At 41.8% G+C, this 20,561-nt stretch overlaps 1 protein-coding gene and 1 long non-coding RNA gene across 2 annotated transcripts in view; one reads left to right on the top strand and one right to left on the bottom strand.

Annotated features, from left to right (window-relative positions):
* Positions 1–1,233: 1,233 nt before the first annotated feature.
* LOC132022641 (uncharacterized) lies at positions 1,234–14,133 on the bottom strand. Its single transcript, XR_009405658.1, has 4 exons — positions 13,189–14,133; positions 11,665–12,497; positions 6,176–6,503; positions 1,234–1,309 (listed from the first exon to the last, which is right to left on the bottom strand). It is a non-coding gene; the product is annotated as an uncharacterized LOC132022641 (long non-coding RNA).
* A 116-nt stretch (positions 14,134–14,249) lies between these two features.
* Positions 14,250–20,561, top strand: part of NAPB (NSF attachment protein beta) — a 57,238-nt gene continuing 50,926 nt past the window's right edge. The window contains exon 1 of the mRNA XM_059406433.1: positions 14,250–14,428. Coding sequence (XP_059262416.1) covers positions 14,331–14,428 — 98 coding nt within the window. The 5' untranslated portion in view covers positions 14,250–14,330. The remainder of the gene's footprint in view (positions 14,429–20,561) is intronic.

Raw genomic sequence — 20,561 nt, forward strand, 5'->3', positions numbered from 1 at the left:
TTTCTCAAACTCCTTAGGCTTAAGATCTTCAATGCACTGAAGTGCCATATTTGGGGGTAACATGCCCTGAACCCATCGCCTGCATCCAGAAGCTCCCCAGTTTAAAAACTTTTAAGGTGGGATATTAAATGAGGTCCTGCCACAGGAAAAAAAAAAGAATTAGTGGGACAATTAATGAAATGTGAATCAAATCTGTAGATCAGTTCATAGCACTGCACCAATGTTAACTTCCTAGTTTTTACCATTGCACTGTACTTACATGAGATGCTAACATTTGGGCAAGTGGGGTGAACATTTTTTTTTCTATTTTTGTACCCTTTTTGTAACTCTGAAATTATTGTAAAATAAAGGTTAATTTTTTAAATTTTTTTGTTTAAATTCAATTTGGTTAACATACCCTGTATTATTAGTTTTAGGGATAGAATTCCCTTCAGCAGTTCTCAGTTTGTTTCCTAGAGTTGAGTCTCTTATGATTTGCCTCCCTCTATGTTTTCATCTTATTTTTTTAATTTAAATTCAATTAACCTAACACATAATACATCTGTAGTTTCAGATGTAGTGTTCAACAACTCATCAGTTGCATATGACACCCACTGCTCACCACATCATATGCCTTCCCCAATGCCCACAACCCTGTTACTCCATTTCACACCCACATTCCCTACAGCAACCTCAGTTTGTTTCCTATAGTTACTAGTCTATCATGGTTTTTCTCCCTCTCTGATGATTTCCCTTTCAGTTTTTCCCTCCCTTCTCCTATGATTTTTTGTGCTATTTCTTATATTCCACATATCAGTGAAACTATATGTTTATCTTTCTCCAATTGACTTATTTCACATAACATAATACCCTCCAGTTCCATCTATGTTGATGTGAATGATAAGTATCCATCCTTTCTGATGGCTGAGTAATATTCCATTGCATATATAAACCACATCGTCTTTACCAATTCATCTGTTGAAGGACATCTTGGCTCCTTCCACAATTTGACTATTGTAGACATTGCTGCTATGAACATTGGGGTTCAGGTGCCCCTTCAACTCACTACACCTGTATCTTTGGGGTATCTTAGTAGTGCAATTTCTGGGTTTTCATCTTATTTTATTTTTCTTTCCCTTCCCCTATGTTCATCTGTTTTGTTTCTTAAATTCCACAAAATAAAGGTTAAAATGTTCAAAAATAAATAGGACCTTAGTCTTCAGGAAGCAGCACACATGCAGCACCACCTTGCAATCTGAATCTCCTGGGTTCATATCTCTGGCTGGGTGATTCGGAGAGACAGTTAATCTCTGAGTCTCAGTTTCTTCATCTGTAATGTAAGAATAGGAAAAACTACCAATCTTGGTTTGTGGTGGAGACTAAATCCAGTACCAAACAACCTGTTCCCAGGTCAGGCATCATCCAGAGCTCAGAAACATCCTCTAGGGGATTCTTCCATGACTCTGAATGTACACACAGAAGCCCATGGTCTGTCAGACCCCAACTGCCCAGGGATAAGATCACCTTCTAGTGTGAAAATCCTACTAGGACTTGTTACAATATCCTCCCTGACCCTCAAAGCCTGCCTTGTAGGACTTGTCCATCTGATGGAATTGGCTGCTTTGAACAACCTGAGCCAGAGCTGCAGGAGCACCACTGTCACATAGATGCATAAGGATTCTGACTGATGTGCGTACAGACTGGCCTGGAAACCCGAGATATACCCTGCGGACCTGAAGAAGGCAAAGTAATATTCAATGGACCGTATTGGAAAATCTATGAAGATGGGGCCAAATACATAAAAAAAAAATGATCTACTTAAAGTAATAAGCAGTGTGGCTATCTCCAAAAAGTAAGGGAAAAATGAATTCCCAGTAATTTGCATGGAATAAGAAAAAATATATAGACCATGGTTCTCCCCATACAATTAAACAGAAAAAGGGACCATATCTGTCACACCTGGAGTTCTTTGGCTTATGGTGGCATAACAATCTCTGCCTCTCTCCACATGGCCTTCTCATTTGTCTCTTTGTCTCAAATCCCTCCCTCCTTTCTCTTAAGAATGCCAGTTGTTGGATTTGGGTCCTACCCTCAATCCAAGGTGATCTCATCTTGAGATCCTTAACTTAATTATGTCTGTGAAAACTCAATATCCAAATTAGTTCACATTCATGGGTACTAGGAGCTATGACTTGCATATATATTTTTGAGGAACACAATGCAACCCACTAACTTGTCCACAGAATATGAAGAAAATTGGGGAATACAAGTGTATCCATGTATATTAGTTTCCTATGGTTTTGTAACAAATTCACATGAATTTGGTGGTTTAAAACCACAGAAATGTATCGTCTTATAATTCTGGAGGCTAGAAATCTGAAGTCGTTTTCACTAGACCAAAATCAAGATGTTGGTAGGGCTGTATTCCCTCCAGAGGCTTCAAGGGAAAATCTACCGCCTGCTAGCATCTCTTGGTTTGTAGCCACAACACTCCATCTCTGCTTTATATGCCCTCCTTCTCTTCTGTCTGCCTCCCTCCTATAAGGATATATGGATGGTATTTAAGGCCCACCAAAAAAATCCAGAATGATCTGCCCATCTCAAGATCTTGAACTTAATCACATCTGTAAAGTCCTTCTTTACCACATAAAACAATGTTCACAAGTTCCAGGGGGCCATTACTCAGCCTACCACACTATGGATTCAGGAAAAATAGGAAGAGTGATTATTTCCATGAAGGGAAGGTGACAGGGGCCCTGGTCATGTCCCTGGAGAAGGAAAAAGGAGAAACAAACACATCCATGGGAATAAGGGGAAATAGGAGACCTCATCAATTCTGTGCTTAAAGGAAAAACAAGTATCCTGGTTATGTCTGTGGAATAAGTGAAAAATAGGAGACCTGATAAAATTCATGGGATAAAATGCCATCTCATATGCTGAAAAATAAAAATAAAATAAAACAAAATAAATTTTCATTCTAAATTTAAAAAAATTTCATGGGATAAGTTGAAGATAGGGATCAGCATTTATGCATGAATCAGAGGAAAAGTTCAGGAGGATAGATGGTTTCCATAGTTGGAGGGGAAATGGTGGTTTTGATTATGTTCATAACAAGGAGAAAATAAGATTCCAATAATGTTTGTGGTATGAGGGATAAGCATGGGGAGTGGTTAAGATCATAGAATAAAGAGAAAATGAATAGCCTGGTTATATCCACAGTCAATTGTGAGAAAAGGCAGTAATATAAGGCCATAAAATGAGGGGAAATTAGGGACCTTGGTCATGTCCATGGAATATAGTGAAAATAAGGTGTCTAGCAATGTCCATAAATTAAAAGAAAAATACTGAGCCTGATAAAATCCAAAGAAAGGGAAAATATTAGGGCTGATATTTCCATTCAATGAGGAGAAAATACAGGGTGTGCCTGTTTAATGTGGGGAAAGTTGGGGGCTTGGTTGTGTCAGTGGAATAAGGGGACGAGCAGAGTTCTCTGGTCATATCTATGGAATAAAAGAAAATTAGGCAGCTTTGTTGTGTCCATAGAAAAAGAAATAGAGAGGATGGCTATGTCCATGAGGTAAGGAGAATATAGGAACCCTGGTTATGTCCATAGAATGTGAGGAAAAGCCCTAGTTGTATACATGAAAGAAGAGAAAACAGGGGACTTGGCATGTCCACGCATAAAGAAGAAAATAAGAGGCCTTTAGTGTCTGTGAAATAAGGAAAAGCATGAGGTCTGATTGCTTCCCAAGGAATAAAGGGAAAATAAGGGCCTCAGGTGTTCAGGAATAAGAAGAAAATTGGAAACATGGTCATGTCCCTGGAATAAGGGGGAAACATATGGCCTGATTAAGTCTATGAAAGTCTATAATGAAGATGGGAGGTGCTGATTATATCCATTTCATAGCAGACACAGGGAGTCTAGTCATGTCGAGGGAATTAGTGGAAAAGAAAGCGGGGTCTCTGTGTGTTTCCATGGAAAAGGGGGAAAGTAGGTAAAAGGGAAAACTCAGCTTCCCACCTTCCCACCTGTGTAGGGAAAACCCTAGCTCTTCCCTGTGTTCTCCTGGGAACTCCAGGGAGTCTCCTTTTCTATCTTACAAAACATATTTTCTGACACTTCTGGCTACCAAATATGTGAGTTTTTCCTCACAAGCAATTCTCCCCAACACAAGTTACATGTCCACTCTACCTGGAGACAGCCTCAGACCCCACAGATGAAGGGCTTAGTTTGCCTATCACCACCTTCAGACACTAGATGCAAGTACAGGTTGTCAACTGGGCTTCAGTGACCGACTGGCTATAAATCCAAGGTTCCCATGACTCCCTTTCTAGGTTTAATTAATTTTCTAGAGTGGCTCATAGAACTCAGAAAAACACTTTTTCCCAGCTTATTGTAAAAGCATACAGATGACCAACCAGATGGAAGGGATGCGCCGGGCAAGGGATGAGGGAATGGGTGTGAGACTTCCATGTCCCATCCTGGAGGGCAACTTTCCCAGCACTTTTACATGGTGACCAACCTGGAAGCTTTCCAAACCCTATATTTTTAAGATTTTATAGAGACTTCATTGTATAAGAAATGATCTATCTTTGACTCCATTTTTACCCTTCTCCCTTCTCACAAGCATAGAGGGCAGGGCTGAAAATTCCAAGTTTCTAACCACGGGTTGTTCTGTCTGGTGACCAGCCCCCCACCCAGGAGCTCACTCAAAGACACCTTATTAGAACAAAAGGCACTCCTTTCACCCAGGAAATACAAGGATTTTAGGAGCTCTGTATCAGGAACCAGGATCAAAGACCAAAATCAAATATTATAACTAAAGATGCTGTTCGTACTCTTACCACTTAGGAAATTACAAGGGTTTTGGGGCTCTGTGCCAGGAACCAGAGGCAGAGGCCAATACATATATTTTATATTATCTCATAAATTAAAGCCTATTTATGTCCCTAAAATAAAAGGGAAGTAAGTAGAGGCCCTGGCTCTATATATGGCCCAATAATGTCCACAGAACAAGAGGAAAACAGAGAACCTATTTATTTCCATAGAATAATAGGAGATTATATTGTCAGTTACAATCATGGGCTAAGAGGAAAATAGGGACCCTGATTATCCATGGAATAATGATATATATGGTGGGCTGGTTATGTTCACAGGAAAAATGAAAAATAGGAGCCTCATTTTGGTCAATAAAAGAAGGGAAAATGAGGTTCCCAGTTATAGCCTGAAATTATAAGAAATATGGTCTGTGTATGTCCATGAAATAAGGGTGGGTGGGTGGGAGGAAATGCAAAGGCACATGAGGAAACTTTGGGTGACAGATGCGTTCATTTTATGGAGTAGAGTGGTGATCTCACAGGTGACACACATCAAAGCTCATCACATTGTGCAGTTTATTATAGTCAATTATACCTCAATAAAGTCATTTGGTTAGACGGATGGATGGATGGATGGATGGATGGATGGATGGATGGATGAAGGGTGTGGAGGAATAAGCACAGAGCTTCCTATGGGACAGATTTGGCTGCCCTTTTGTCCCTTTCCATGACTGGCCCCCAGGGCACTGAGAAAGAAAAAACTGCCCTTGTCCAGAGTTACATGGGTGCAAGTATGAGAATGTTGAGGACTGCAACGCAGCATCTCCCACCTGCATGGGCCCAGGCCACCTTCTCACTTGCTGCTGCACCCTTCAGAGGAAAACAAGTCAGCCTCATTAGTAATTGGTGCTTAAGAAAGAATAAGCATCTTTCCCAAAAGCCCAGCACACCTGGCCTTCTGACTCATGGGCTAAACCTGGTAGCAGGGCCACTGTTGGAGCAGTCACAGTGGCAAGGGCATGAGATGTGTCTTAGATCAACCCACAGCTGTGTGGTGTGTGGGTGATATGGTGGCAGGCTAGAGGGGGCTGTCTGTGAGTGCACAACTGCCTAGTTGTTGCCAACCAGCTTGGAAATTCTTTGTCAGGCTGCTCCCAGGGGGAAAAAATAGCAGGAAAGAGAGGGAGAATGTATCTTATCACTGCAGGCAGTATGGCTCTGCTGGTGTGGGGTGAGGAGTCTGGAGACTGTGAATTTCCTGGCTGCGGCTTTTAATCTACCCTTTACCCTACCTTGTCTTTACTACCCCTCCCTCACAGATGAACTTCATAGGCTCTTCCTTGACCCCAGTTCTCTTGGGCCTGCACAGACCACTCACCAGTCTGGTCAAAACCATTGCTCATCATGATTTGCTTCTGATTGGAAACCTGAAGCAGGGTGCTATTGCTCCCCAAAGCGGGAAGGGACCGGGAGGTCATCTAGCAGGTGAGACTCCATGCCCCAGGATGCTGTGTATGTTCCAGGACAGGTAGCTAGGTAGACCATTCCCACTGAGTCTAGATCTCCAGGCTGGTCCGTTCTGGTGTCGCTGTGGGGCCAGGGGCTGCCATGAAGAGTAGGAGAGCTGCACAGCAGAGTCAGACATGGAGCTGCCTTTCCACAGTTGCTTGGCAGCTGCTTCACCTTCTGAGTCTTAGTTACCTCATCTGTAAAATCCATATAATAGTAAATACATCAGGTTATTATAAAAGGTACAGAAGTACCTAGCAGAGCCTGGCACACAGGGCTCTATCATGTTGGCTATTTTAATAAGAAGGGGAAACCTCCAAAAGCCTTGGCAGTAAAGCAGGTCGAACTGCCCTGGGGGCTTCAGGCTATTTCCTGGGAACTTCGCCCTCCTGGCCTCTCTCCATCCCCATTGTCATTGACATCACAAGACATAGAGAAGAGTCATGGTGTGATAACTCTCAGAGAACAAATATGCCATTGCAAAAAGCAGGGATGATCTCACTTGGGTTCTTCTCCCCTTATTTATTTACTTACTTACTTACTTATCTATTTATTTGTTTGAGCACTGTTTGATAAAATCTTCCTTGTTCTGCTGTCCACTGGCTGCTGACCTGAATATTACCTTGACAAGAAGCAAATATATTTGAGAGCCCCCCGCCGCCAGAAACCCCTCAAAGCCAGCCCAGCGAGGAACAGTCTGGGCACCTACTTGAGTACTCTCCCAAGCACAGCTGCAGGGGAGCATTGCTTCAGCTGCTAGTGGCAGCTCCAATGACAGCCCCAAGCCCCTGAGCCCTCATCCCTAGAGCTGTAGCAGAAGAGTACGGCTGACATTGGCTGGAGATGCCCGCTGGTCCTGGGGAGCAGGCCAGCAGCAGGCACAAAATGTCAACAATGACAAGGTGGTACTACAGATGGCTCAGAGCTGGCATTGCCCCAAAAGGCTCAGTGTACAATTTCCCTTTCCAGTCAAGGGAACAGGGGAAATCACAAGGCTCAGAAAGTCAGACATGTCACAAGACACGGAATATTCTCAATGTCTCTGTAGGACCTTCACCTGGGGACCGAGGGTAACAGGGTTTGTCGGCTGGCCATTGTCCTCATGCAGCCTTTGGTCTCCTTTCTGTGGCCGTTCTCCCTGTTACAGCATCGGCTTACCAGCTCCTAAACAGGCTACTCCATTTAAGGAACCCTCATGTCTCATTTTGAAAGCAAATAAAAAGCACATAGTCTCTGCAGACGGTGGTGCTCCAGCTGGACTTCCATTTTCCTGTGAGCAGGCAGCCATCCTCCTGAAGCAACAAGCAGTAGAAGTTGAAGAGGCCCAAACTTTGTTGTAACTTTCAAGTGTTCAAGTTCAAGTCCTTTGTCCATCTTTTCTATGTGGTTGTTTGCCTCCTATTGATTTGCAGGGTTTCTTTATCCTTAGTAATAACTATTTTGGGGTATATTTGCTGCGGATACCTTTTCTGGATTGTGATTTTGTCTTTTCATTTGAGTTCTATGCTATGTTAGTGAAAAGAAATCCTTCATCTTAATGGAGGAAATGTATTGATCTTTTCTCTTATGGTTTGCAGTTTTGATATCTCACTTAGGAAGTCAAGGTCATGAAGCTACTTTCCTGTATTTTCATCTAAAACTTCTGAAAGATTTCACCCAAAACTCATGTGACACTAACTATACTTCAATTAAAAAAAAAAAAAACTTTGAATAGTTTTAAAGTTAAGCATTTCACACTTATGTCCATAATCATCAATATTTTTGTGCCAGGTGTATTTGCTAATATCTCATTCAGAATTCTTGTATACATGTTCCTGAGTGAGACTGGCCCAAGATTTTCCCTTCTTATACAGACCTTTACTAGTTTGGGTCTCAAGATTGCACCTTATACAACAAAGCTGGGGAACATGTCAGTCAGGGTCCCTGCAGTAGATAGAGCCACGATGAAAATAGGAAGGTTTATTTAAAGGGGATACTTACAATGTTGCAGGTATAAATGAATCCAAGGGCACAGGACTGTCATTTGCTGGAAGATAAGGGGAGTAATCGAGATGTCAGGGAGCCTCAGCTGGCCACCTGGCAGAGGGACCAGGGAACAAATGCCTTGATCTCACTCACTTTCTGCCCTCCACCTCAGGCTGGGTACCTCATTGGCCTCCTGCACCAGAAGTCAGAGGACATGGGACCCTATTGGTGGAGTCCCTACAGATAAGCCTCTTGGGGCAGAGAACAGCAGAAAGCAAGGTAATAAGTGGGATGGGGGGTTGATCAAACACAGGGACATTGCCCTCTATCTTAATTCCCTGGAAGAGCTGCTAGTTTGTTACTTTTTGTCCATGTCTTTTAGGGACTGGGAAAGAGAGAGTCTTCATGCGGCTGCATTTCATTTTCTTTATTTGGACACTCTCCCAATGTACAGCCAATTCTCAATTGAAGTAGTTACGGTCTAGAAAATCACTACAAACACTGAGTTAACAAGTACTGAACCACTGCTCCTAAGAGAAGCACAGGTTTGGTTCCCTTGAGTCTCTGGTCACATTTTTGTAAGCCCATTAACACAAAACCTTGCTTTTATTTGACACATATCTTGGCATGTTAACACTGAACTCATAGACAACAGCATTATAACTTGTGCCTGAACAAATCTTATCTAACATGTATCTTCTCCCTAAGGCACAGCACCATCTTCTTGTGCTGAAGATCACCAGGACACTTATTTACAGTATGAGCTTAAAAAACAAAAAACAAAAAACAGTGTTGCTTTGTCCAGCCTGAGCTGAAAACATGTATATCATGTCACTCAAATTTTTCATGGCTCTACACATGTCTGTAAACAACTGCAGAAATGCATAGTAATGATATGAGGTTTATAAATGGATTTTAGCAAATAGACAAATTTGCAAATACAGCACCCGTGAATGCTGAGCATTTACTGTATTTTCAAATACAGTCACTATGACAGCGTGGAGTGGGCTTAATTGCAAAGATCAGTAGCAATCTGGAAAATGCTTATATATCCTAAAAATGAAATATAGATATACATTCTAATAATACCTGTGCATCTGTAGGTTTAAAAAGATTTGATAGAAACAAACAAACAACAACAACAACAACAAATCTAGTAGAAATGGCTGACTTTTTCCTAAAATTTCTTCTAGTTAAAGAAATTTAGATCAATTAAATTAATAATGTGAAAGGAAATCAAAACAGTCCAGGAAGTACACCCATTTTCTTTGTAAGCCATTGTGCCTGTAGCTTAGAACCATAACTCCGGCAAGAACTATATCAACTATTGAGAAGAAAAGTCTTAGAATATTTCATTACATAAATAAAAGTTGGGTAATCTTGGTTCTTACGTCCATTTGGCATTTTTAAAAGCATCCAGTTAATTTTAAGCTGTGTGGTGGAATTTCATATCAGTTCATGAAAAGAAGAACATTAATTAATGACAATATTACTTTTTAAGAAGTATTTACTTGAACTTAATTTACCATTTTCTATGTTTCCTTTAACAGATATTTTGTAAATTTAATTTTGCTTTTTCTAATATTTTGGTCTAAATTTCACAGAATAATTTCTTAAGAAAATAATATTAACAAATATAATTAAAAATAACAAATATAAATAAATATTTAAATATAATATTTAAATATAAAATAAATATAAATAATTAACAAAGCTGTCTTCAGGAATATTTGTAGCAATTTCGACACGTGAAATCTCTCAAACACACAAACATACACACACTACTACTGGCTTGAAGGTTAGAAATATATATATAATAAAAAACACTTAATTAATTATCCCTCTGAAGTTCCCCATTCAATTTTCTCAGATTTTGTGAGTCCATGAGGAAAATGAAAAGAATGACCATAAATAGAGTAATTAAATTCTATCCTCAAAGCTGCACAAACTGTGGAAGCCCAACCTCATCAACATGAATAGAGAACATTTATTTTCATGAATTCATTATGTTGATGCTTTTGGATGAAGAACCTGGAATGAATTCTTTTCTTCACTGCCTTCTAAAGGGAACCACACTGGAGCAGCCCAGGCCTTCTCCCTCCCGACACCTTTGAGCCACTCTTTGAGTAAAGACAGAAATAAGGCTGAGATATCAGTGAAGTTGGGGCAGAGTCTCCCAGGGTTCCAAGGCCCTTGCAGGTGACAGGCTGCTCCCCAGCCTGGAGGAGTCCAGCTTCACAGATTTGTCATGCAACCAGGCTCCCTTGAATACAACTCTGGTGGGTTTAACACATCTGCAAATCCTGTAAGACCCTGTCCTTGAAGACAGGTGAACCTGAGCAATTTTCTTCAGGAAAACAGAACTGATGCTTCAAACTTGAGACATTAAATCGTAAAAGTAATTCAGCAGCCGTCTGGCTACCATTCCTCTAGCACCTTTGGAGCCCTGGCCACCATGCAAACATTCAGAGAGAGGTACTAGGAAGCTCAGCTGGTCTAGCCTTTCGAGTCTTCCCCTCTCAGGCAGCAGGCATGAGTAGCCCTAAGATGACCACAGCTCCAGCTACCACCTGAGTGAGAAACCCTCAAGTGAAAACAACCCATCTGAGCCCAGTCAGGGCCCAGAACCACAAGTGATAACAATAATAAACAACTGCTATAGCTTTACACCCCTACATGTGATGTGGCAACTGGACCCTCAAGTATACAGTTATTCACAGATGACAATACCAGTTTATGAATTTGTAATGAACACCATGATTGTGCCTGGGTACCAGAACACACCTACTGTTCCTCAGTGCATATGCCCCCTATCTTAGTTTGTGTGGTCCCAGAAGCAGACCTTGAGACCAGGATTCTAGGGAAAGCAATTTCCTGGGAGGTGACACCAGAAGGCAGCACCAGTAGGAGTGTGGGGAAAGGCAAGGGAAGAAAGTCAATAAAGAGTACGGAACAGTGTTCTACTGTGAACAGCTGGAGCTCATTGCCACTGCGGATCCCTAGGAGAGAGTGTAAAACATTGCTCAGTTGTCCCACCAGAAGGGTACTTATCTTCCAATTTTCCAACACTCATTGATTGGGAGCTGCTCTTATGAGGCCAATAAGTATTAATTTCCTTGTTAATGTAATTAATCCTCCTCATTTCTTTGGCATTCAAGCAGAGCAGCCTGGAAGGCCAAAGAGAACCCTGAGGAGAATTTCAGGTGCTAGCAATTGGGACCCACAGACATGGGAACACCCAATGCTAGTCATGGCCAGAAGTTTCCTACAGACTTTGGAATCAAAGGGAGGGATGACACTAGGTGAACTGCTCCTCACGTAGCTGCAGCTCAGGTGTGGGTTAGGCAGTGGTCCTAGGAGCCAGCTGAACTCAGCAGCGTGGGAGATACTCACCCAGTGCATTGGGCTGCTGCACTGGCCACTCAAGACATTAGTCTGGACAATCCTGGAGATACAATGCATTTGTGCCCGCTGCACCTTCCCTTGGTGCTGGTCTCCACACAGGACTCTTCCCATGCTGCACACCCTTCTATGAAAACATACAAAGGACCATACCTTGTTTTTCACACAGACCATTTTCCGATCCTGCCTCTCTAACGGCTGGCTATTCTTAAATGGCTTCAGCCTTGCCTTTGCAGAGCACCTCTCAGGGTGAATAGTTGGACACTCAACATTCCAGTTTAACTTCCAGTGTGTTCATTCAGTCTGAATGCCCATGAGTCTTCCCTGAGGCCTGCAGGTTGTGTTTTGTTCTGCCTGGTAAAGTATGCAGACTCCTCCTTTCTTGCTCCATCTTCTAAGAAACTGTCTGAAGTCTCTTCTTCCAAGTGTCCAGAGCTGCTGAGAGGCAAGACATGTCTAGACCAGCAATGCCAACTTTGTGCAATAAATCGAAATGATCTGTATTTGTGCATTCCAATTGAGCAGTTGAAATGTGGTTAGAGTGACTGAGAAACAAAATTTTACATTTGATTTCATATTATTTGAGTTAGATTTAAATGGCCTCTTGTGGTGAGTGGCTACCATCCTGGTCAGCACAGGTGTACATCATGGGTCCTTCGGGCCTACTCTAGAACAGTTTCTACTTGAGGGCTTCACTCTTTCCCTGGTCCACAAGAGTGCAGGTCCCCATCTTCCTCCTGCTTGGAGGATTCCTCATCTGTCTCTTGTTATCCTTGTTCTTTGAGTTTTGTCTCTGTGTCCTGCTACATTCCTTTATCTAGTCTCTGCAAGAAGAAAACAAGTGCTTTATAAAATTGTGATTTGAAGTTTTTTTCCCACTTGGGTGTGGATTGGGGAAGGATGGGAGTGCCTGTCAGAAACAAGAGAATGAAGGAAATACCCAGAAACATAAAAAAAATGTCAGGATGTACCCTGTCATCCCTAGCTGCATGTTCTGGCTTAGAGGAGGCAAGTCTATTCTACCTCCTTTTGAGCTGACCACAGATTTGAGAATATAGAATTGTATGCTTTACAATAGTGCACAGAGAATTCTTTTTAAAATGTACATTTCCTAGTCCCCAACCTCAGGAGATCCTGATTTTAAAAGCTAGCAGCTTAGAGATCAGTATTTTTGAACATCCTTTTACTTTGGGCCAGCTTTGGGAGCTGCTTAAATCAACATATTGATGCTGCACTTAGGAGCTTTTGAGTTGGGCCGACTCCATGAAATCCCCATGGATTGCTCTGCTTTTCAAATGTTTATGTCTGATTTTGCAGTTTTTCTCTTTAATCCTACATTTACTGACACTTCTAATTTCCTGCCTCCTTATTTTCCAATACTGCTATAAAAGAACACAAATTAGGTTTTCAAAGTTAGAATACTGCATTTAGTGAATAAATTCTGCCTGAAGACCTGTCACTTCCATCTCTAGAGTGCCTTCAATGTATGGACTCTGCAACAGATGCTTTAGTTACCTTTCTAGGAGTTTGGCCTTTGTTGCCTTGGTCTCCGAAGACAGCCTCATTCTCTTAGATATATTTCATGTGCCAGTGCCCACAGTGTATTTATTAATAGTTTGACTTTGTCACAAGTTCTCATTTGGCAGTGATTTTCTTGTTTCACCACCATTGCTTTAGCATTGCCAAATGTAAATGGTCTATCTAGATTTTGTATAAAACAAAAACAAAACAAAACAAAAATAGCCACTCCCTCCAGGACCCGCCTGGAAATTGTTGGCACATGATAGCATCTATCTATGGATACTTCTGCCCTGAAATTAGAAGACCTCTGGGCAGGCCAAATTGTGCCCGAGGAGACTCAGTCTCTACGGCCAGCACCGTGTAAAGGAAAAGAGAGCTCAAAGCCTCCCAAACATAGGAAATAATTCAGTCAATTAAAAGAGTGGATTATGCATATGTAGCCTAAATGCAACTTATTTATAACCAAGGAAGAGAAGACCCACATTAGGTTGTAACATGAAAAATAACTCTGAATTTATATTGGGGAAAATGATAAATTCTTAAACGCCTTGCTCTGGGGATAAAAATGGCTCTTTCTGCCAGCTGTTGCTGGTGGGTGGGTGGGTGGATGGGCATCACATGGTTAATGAATTTGCTTTCGGTGGCTGCGTTAGATTCCCTCCTGCAGAACTTGCGCGTAGGCTGAACGTTCCAATCTGTTACCTCCCGTTTCCTCGTCCATCGCCTCGCCAGATGTCAGTCGCGGTGAGCAAGGGATTCCTGAACCAACGTGATACTGCGTGTTTGAGGTTATCCTTACTAGGGAGCCGCGCGTCATCTTCCATTTCCCCCGCATACTTAAAAGATTAAAGTTCACCTTGGACTAAGACCCCTACGGAGAGTCATGCCTCTCGCCCCGAAATCCCTGGCGCTGGCAGTCTGCAAGCTCTGATTCCCACCCCGCCCCGCTCTGCGGCCTTCTGGGAAATGTAGTTGACGCCTCACACATCTCCGCCTTCAGGACCGGACCCGGCACTACAAGTCCCGATAGGCCTTGCGCGCCTCGCCGGCGCTCCCCGCCTCTGCGAGAGGAGGGCGAAGGCGCGGAAGGCGCGTCGGAACCGGCTGAGGAGGTTGTGGTGGCTGCAGCGGGCGACATGGACAACGCGGGGAAGGAGCGTGAGGCAGTGCAGCTGATGGCGGAGGCCGAGAAGCGAGTCAAGGCCTCCCACTCCTTCCTCCGAGGGCTGTTTGGGTGAGCACCAGACTGCGAGTGCCCTGAGTGGGGGGGTCTCCCGTCGCGGGCCCCCTCCCCAGCCAGTTGCCCCCTTGCGTGTCCTGTTGAATCCCCTCTCCCCCCTGAGACGCCTGTGGGTCCTCATTTCCCCTGTATCTTCCGGACAGCTCCTAAGCCTTAGGGCATCCTAGAAGCACCCCCTCCAAGAATGCCCCGGTGGCTCTTAGAACCCCCGCCCTCCCTCCAGAGATGCCCTTGGGTCCCCAGACCTCACCCCCGTACCTCCTGGAACCTCCAGAATCTTTCGGGGTCCCTCAGCCCCCACACCGTCCAGACAGCCCCTGGGGTCCCCAGAGGGCCCCCACGCCCTCCACGCCCCCACCTGCCGGGTGTTATCTTTGGGTTGGTGGGGGGTGCCCCACCGTCTCACCTGGAGGGTGCTGTCGCCGCGGCTGCGGGACACATTTGTTCATTTCGCCATGGTTGAAGCTGCATCTCTAGGAGACCGGTGTTGGTGGGAGGCCAGCCCAGGAGGAGCCGAAGGGGCAGGTCCGGGGACACCCCCGCCCCCCCGCCCCGGCGCCTGACCCTTGCATCTGGGCGCCTCTGGCTGAGCGGTGGGCCCCGCGGAGCAGCAGACTGGCGTGGCGCCCCCATTCCAGAGATCGTCTGCGGGTTTGCCTTGCGCCAAGTAGATATTTAATAAACGTTCGTTGGAGAACGAGTACGTTTCCTCAGCGTAGTATTTTTACTTCAGCAGAGATTGATGGGTTTGCCAGGGCCTGCTGTTTGATTAAGGATAACGCAGCTCCTGTCTAAGTAGGTGTCTTTTGGGAATCCCGTTAATTTTTTGTAATTCTCCCATGTTCTCCTAGGGAAGGTCTTAAATTCAGACTTAGCAAAAAGCAGAGCTTGCATTGACAGTTCTGGGCGGTTAAATATGTGAATGATTCAGCTGTTTAGGATTAGAGAGGCTGAAATTTCCTTGTGGTTTTTGTTGTTTTTCTTTTTGAAAGTGAAAGATCTGCCGAGCAAGAGCATATTTTTATTTTTGAGAAGGACCAGTACTTAATCGTTGCATTATTAGACAGGTTTATTTCTGCTCTAAATTCAGTTTGGAATCTGTTTGTTTTACCACCAGGATTCTTTTGATTATAGTAAAACACTACCATTGATACATCCCCAGGAAATGCTTAGACGCAGCTTTCATGCAGAGCACTGTAGTAGGATGGAAAGATGCGTAAAGGTGAGGGTTCCTATCTGCAGGAACCTCTCAAAGGGCATTTATCCTAGCTGGTTTCTAAATTTCTCATAGGATTTGTAGTTCCAAACATAGCAATTAATCACAAGTTCCCTCCTTTAAAAGTTACCCAGATATACAGTGATACTTAAGAAACACTGTTCCCCCTTTAAAAGTTACCCCGATATATGCTGTTACTTAAGGAGCACTACCTAATACTTGATGCTAACACCAAACAATAGCTCCTTTCTGTGATTCACAGCACATTTAAAATATATTCATATAAAATTTAATGTCCTAGCACCTCCTGCCTAGAGGTGATCTTAATGTCACAGAAGATTTCAAGTCAGAATGTACTTCCCTGGAAGAGAATCTATAATTGGCAGAGGAAAACATTACAGCACTTGATACTGGTCTCGGGGAACCCTCCTTTTTGTGAAGAGGTGTTGTGTTTATTGTTTTTATGAAACTGGGCCAAGTCTTGAGCCAGTAATCCTAAAAGGATTTTAAAAAGGCTTTTATTTATAAACAAGCGTCTGTTTTCTCCTTGATTGTTGATCACCTGTTTCATTGACAGAAGGTATAGGAAGACTTTATTTAACCTTTGCCCTTTACAGTCAGTTTGCACAAAAGTAACTTCATCCTAGGCCTGGATATGGCAGGCCAGTTGATTGTCTTAGCTTTTGGATGGGGCAGGGGGCGGGGGTGGCAAGGTATTTAGCCTTTCTGTGCATTAGTTTTGTCTGTTATAAAAAGGGATAATAATAATATATCTTACAGTGAGGGTTGAGTGAGTTTATGCTTGTAAAACATTTAGAACCATTGGAGATGGTGATTATGAAATATTAATTAGCATATTCATCAAAATTGTCAGGCACTACTTACCGAGGAAGCAAAGAGCCAGACAGATTAAGTGACTGCCAGAATTTCAGAGCCAAAGACCTTGAGGACTAGGTCTTTGGTCTTTTAATTAAAGATTTGAAAGAGCTTTGTACCATTTAAGTTTATTTATCCTATGGGGGACTGTGTTATTTTCAGTGAATGTTGGTTCCAGGAAAGTTTAGGGAAGAAGAGTACTCAGGGTTCTGTGAGTTTTAATGGTATATAATTATTTGAAGCCAAAAACCAGGCCTAGTTTCTCTGTCAGTAACAATAGGAAGACTGATTCTGTATCAGTTTTAGATGTTTAGAATCTTCCAATGTATTTGGCATCATTTGTACCTCTCCTCATCCTTCTAGGCTGGAGCACATGTTAGTCCACCCTGCCACCCTTCCTTTGATATAGAAATTTTCCATCTACTTGTTATCCTTTCTTGAAACCACAGTGTAGTCCATCTCCCTGTGTCAGACTCCTGAATTCACTGAACATACATAACTGATGTGTATCATGAGTATCATCCAAGCCCAATGTAGTTAAGAGCTGACCAGTTAGTGCTTTAAAGGGAGCAGGTGCTACTGTTCTAAAGACATTGGCCACCATTAGAAGGTGCTCAGCATACTGTAGAGTACTTTGTATGGACTCATTCTCATAATCCAAACTGCAGATTAAAATGTATTAGGAGCTTAACTTCTTCACCCCCTGTTTATCCACCACCCACACAGGTTTTATGGCAATACTGTATTCTCTGTACTATTCTTTTTCTCTTCTTTGTTGCTTTCAGTAAGGTTAGTTGAAAATACACATTGTATATTCCTGAGGAAAGGTCAATCATGTATTCTGTGTAAAAGGCACAACAAGTCCCATTCTTGTCTCCAAGATGTTAGCGAACCACTGAGGGATGCCGCCATCACCAAATACCTATTATGCGTGTTCTGCTTTTCTCCTTGACTGCCAGTTTAGAAAGTCGTGTGTTTTTATAGCTGTAGTATTGAATTAAAATTTACTATTTCTGAAGAGCTTAGCACAGTATAGCAAAACTACCACCAAAAGAGCAGTGTTTTCATTTCATTTGTTCCCAGGGACGAGCTATGGAATTTTGTAGTTAATTTCAAATTCAATTATAGAATCTTAATGAACTGCCAGTAAGATCTTAAACTGGCCTGAGTGTGACGTAGTTTTGAATTGCTAAGGTCTCTCTTACTGTCTTTTCCTTGTTAATAGGAGGCCAGTTTGGGGATAGCCTGCACAGTGCACATCACAGAGAATGGCTGCTTGAGAATGACAATTGGAAGATGTTCTGCATGGCTGCTCTCTTTGGGTTGTTGCCCAGCCATAAAGCTTGTAAAGAGCCATGAATTTGGCAGTGTCAAATTTAATGAAAGACCCTATTGGGTTATCTTGATGCTATTGAGTCTGTAATTTCTTAGCTATTTTTGAAAATTGGGAATATTTCGGGGCACCTGGGTGGCTCACTGGGTTAAGCCTGCCTTTGGCTCAGGTCATGATCTCAGGGTCCTGGGATCCAGCCCTGCATCTGGCTCTCTGCTCAGCAGGGGGCCTACCCCACCTCACCCCCACCCTGCACCCCCTGCCTCTTTGCTTGTGATCTGTCAAATAAATAAAATCTGTTTAAAAAAAAGGAAAATTATTATTTTCTTAAATTTTTATTTCTTAAATATTGTAGGCCATTAATTATGAGTATTCTTCACTCAGCCTTATTTCTACAAAGACTGTTTTTAAGTTTTGCCAAAATGTGGTAAGGACATATGATAGCATTTGTAAAGCATTAGGGGCACCTGGATGGCTCATTCAGTTAAGCAACCAACTCTTGGTTTTGGCTCAGGTCATGATCTCAGGGTGGTGGGATTGAGGCCTGAGTCAGGCTCCTTGCTGAGTGTGGAACCTGCTTGAGATTTTCTTCTTCTCTCTCCCACTGTCCCTCCCCACCACTCCTCTTTTAAAAAAAAAGGGGGGGGTTGGTTTTGTTTTCTAGTTTTAGTGCCAAGTTATAGTTTGTGTATCAAATGATAAAATCGTTCTAGATTGGCCTATATTGTTTGCATTTGCAGTGTTCACCTCTGTTCTCTCATTGTTGTGAGCTCTGTGAGGTACACTTGTTTAGAAGAGGTAGGGAGGACCCATGGTGGTGTGTAGCTCCAGAATGTAAGCTCCTGGGGAGTCTGTCCTCTGTCATTGCTCTAACCCCACACCTCACTCGACCTGTGTCATGCAGTAGGCACTTAGTGGATATTGGTGGAGAGAATGTGTGAATCTTCCTATCATGCTGATTTTTTTTCTCTTTAGTTTTCAAGAGCAAAGGCAACAAAGTGAAGGGGAGTTCATGTCACTTCCTTCTATGTTTTACTTAAATATGTGTTTATTATAAATGTAGTAGCTTCTACATATGTGAGAAAAATGCAAGGACTATGGTAAAGTTCCAATTAAAAAGTAAAGTATTCCCTGAGTCTCCTCTCTCCTAAAGAAGAATGATACTCCCAAGAAGTAATGATTTTTAATTTCCTTTTAGTTTTTCTGATGATTACCACTGTAATTCTAAATAATTTTGGAATACTTCTACTTCCTGATTTACTAATTTTAGACAATATCTATTGACTCTGCTAAAAATGATGAATAGTTGCATGGCCTTGTATTTTCTTTCTTACCTCTTGATTTTACTTAGTTAACTGTCAATCTCTGAATATTAATGTTTATATATGAATAACATTTAAATTGTAATTCTAGTTTTAATTTTTAAAAAGTTTTTTTAATTTTTAAAATTTTTTAAATTATAATTTTACAATTTAATTTTTTAAATTAAATTGTAGTTCTACTTTTAATTCTTTTTTCCAATGGTTCCCTGTTTCTGTGAGTTACGTAGTGGCCATGAATAGGTTGTCCAAACTGGGATATTTTCGAGCTGTCAGGAAGATGGGTGTAAGCCAAGGGTGTCTGTCCATCCAGCCAGGACACAGAATCATCCAAGTTCTAGGACTTTGCAATCTGTTCTTATGCTTCACTTTGTGTTCATTTGATTAGATGGTAAGATCAGTAAAGCTTTTGTACCTTTAAAGCATTTTCAGTGACTAACACTTAGGGTTCATCCTTTAATCTTAAGCCTTTTCAGAATAGCTTTATTTTAGTTGTATCTCTCTTATTGAGCACACAGTTGGTTTTTGTTTTATGAGCAAATCTAAAAACCTTCAGTCCATTTACATTGTTTGTATGACTGGTATATAATTGGTTTTTAAATCTGTCATCCTGCTTTGTTATATTTATTATGTCTTTGTATTGATTATGTATGATGCTTTTATTTTCTTTCTTCAGGTGATCTCTTTTTTTTTTTTTTTTTAAGATTTTATTTATTTATTTATTTATTTGACAGAGAGGAAATGCTAGAAGTAGAATTTCAGAATGCTAACCATTTCTGTATTTAAATGGACTTACAAGTAACGGTAATTTAATTATAATTGAAATAACTAACAGATCATTATTTTCTTGGCTTAAAGTGCATATTCATGATAAGGAAGTCTCTGTCAACTTGTTTTAATGAGTGTTTTCATTAAATATTGAAGAGTTATATTTTAAAAAAGATTTTATTTGAGACAGAGGGAGAGAGAGAGCATGAGGGGTGGGGAGGGGCAGAGGGTGAGGGAGAAGCAGACTCCCTGCTGAGCAAAGAGCCAGACTTGGGGCTTGATTCAAGGATTCTGAGATCATTACCTGAGCTGAAGGCAGACTATTAACCAATTGAGCCACCAGGTGTCCCAAGCTTACATTTTGAAGGCCTCTTTAGTATCTGTGGAGACAAACATGATTTTTTCCTTAGTTACTAATATGTTAATGGATGTCCTCATATAAAACTGCTCTAGCATTCCTTCAATAACCCCTCTGGATTATGATATAATTTTTATTTTTTTAATGTGCTATTCGATTCTGTTTTTAATTCTTTTCTTTTGAATTATTTTCTTTTTTTTTTTTTTTATAATTTTTTATTTTTGATAAACATATATTTTTATCCCCAGGGGTACAGG

This window comes from Mustela nigripes, chromosome 7, assembly GCF_022355385.1.
Source record: "Mustela nigripes isolate SB6536 chromosome 7, MUSNIG.SB6536, whole genome shotgun sequence".
Lineage (NCBI taxonomy): Eukaryota > Metazoa > Chordata > Mammalia > Carnivora > Mustelidae > Mustela > Mustela nigripes.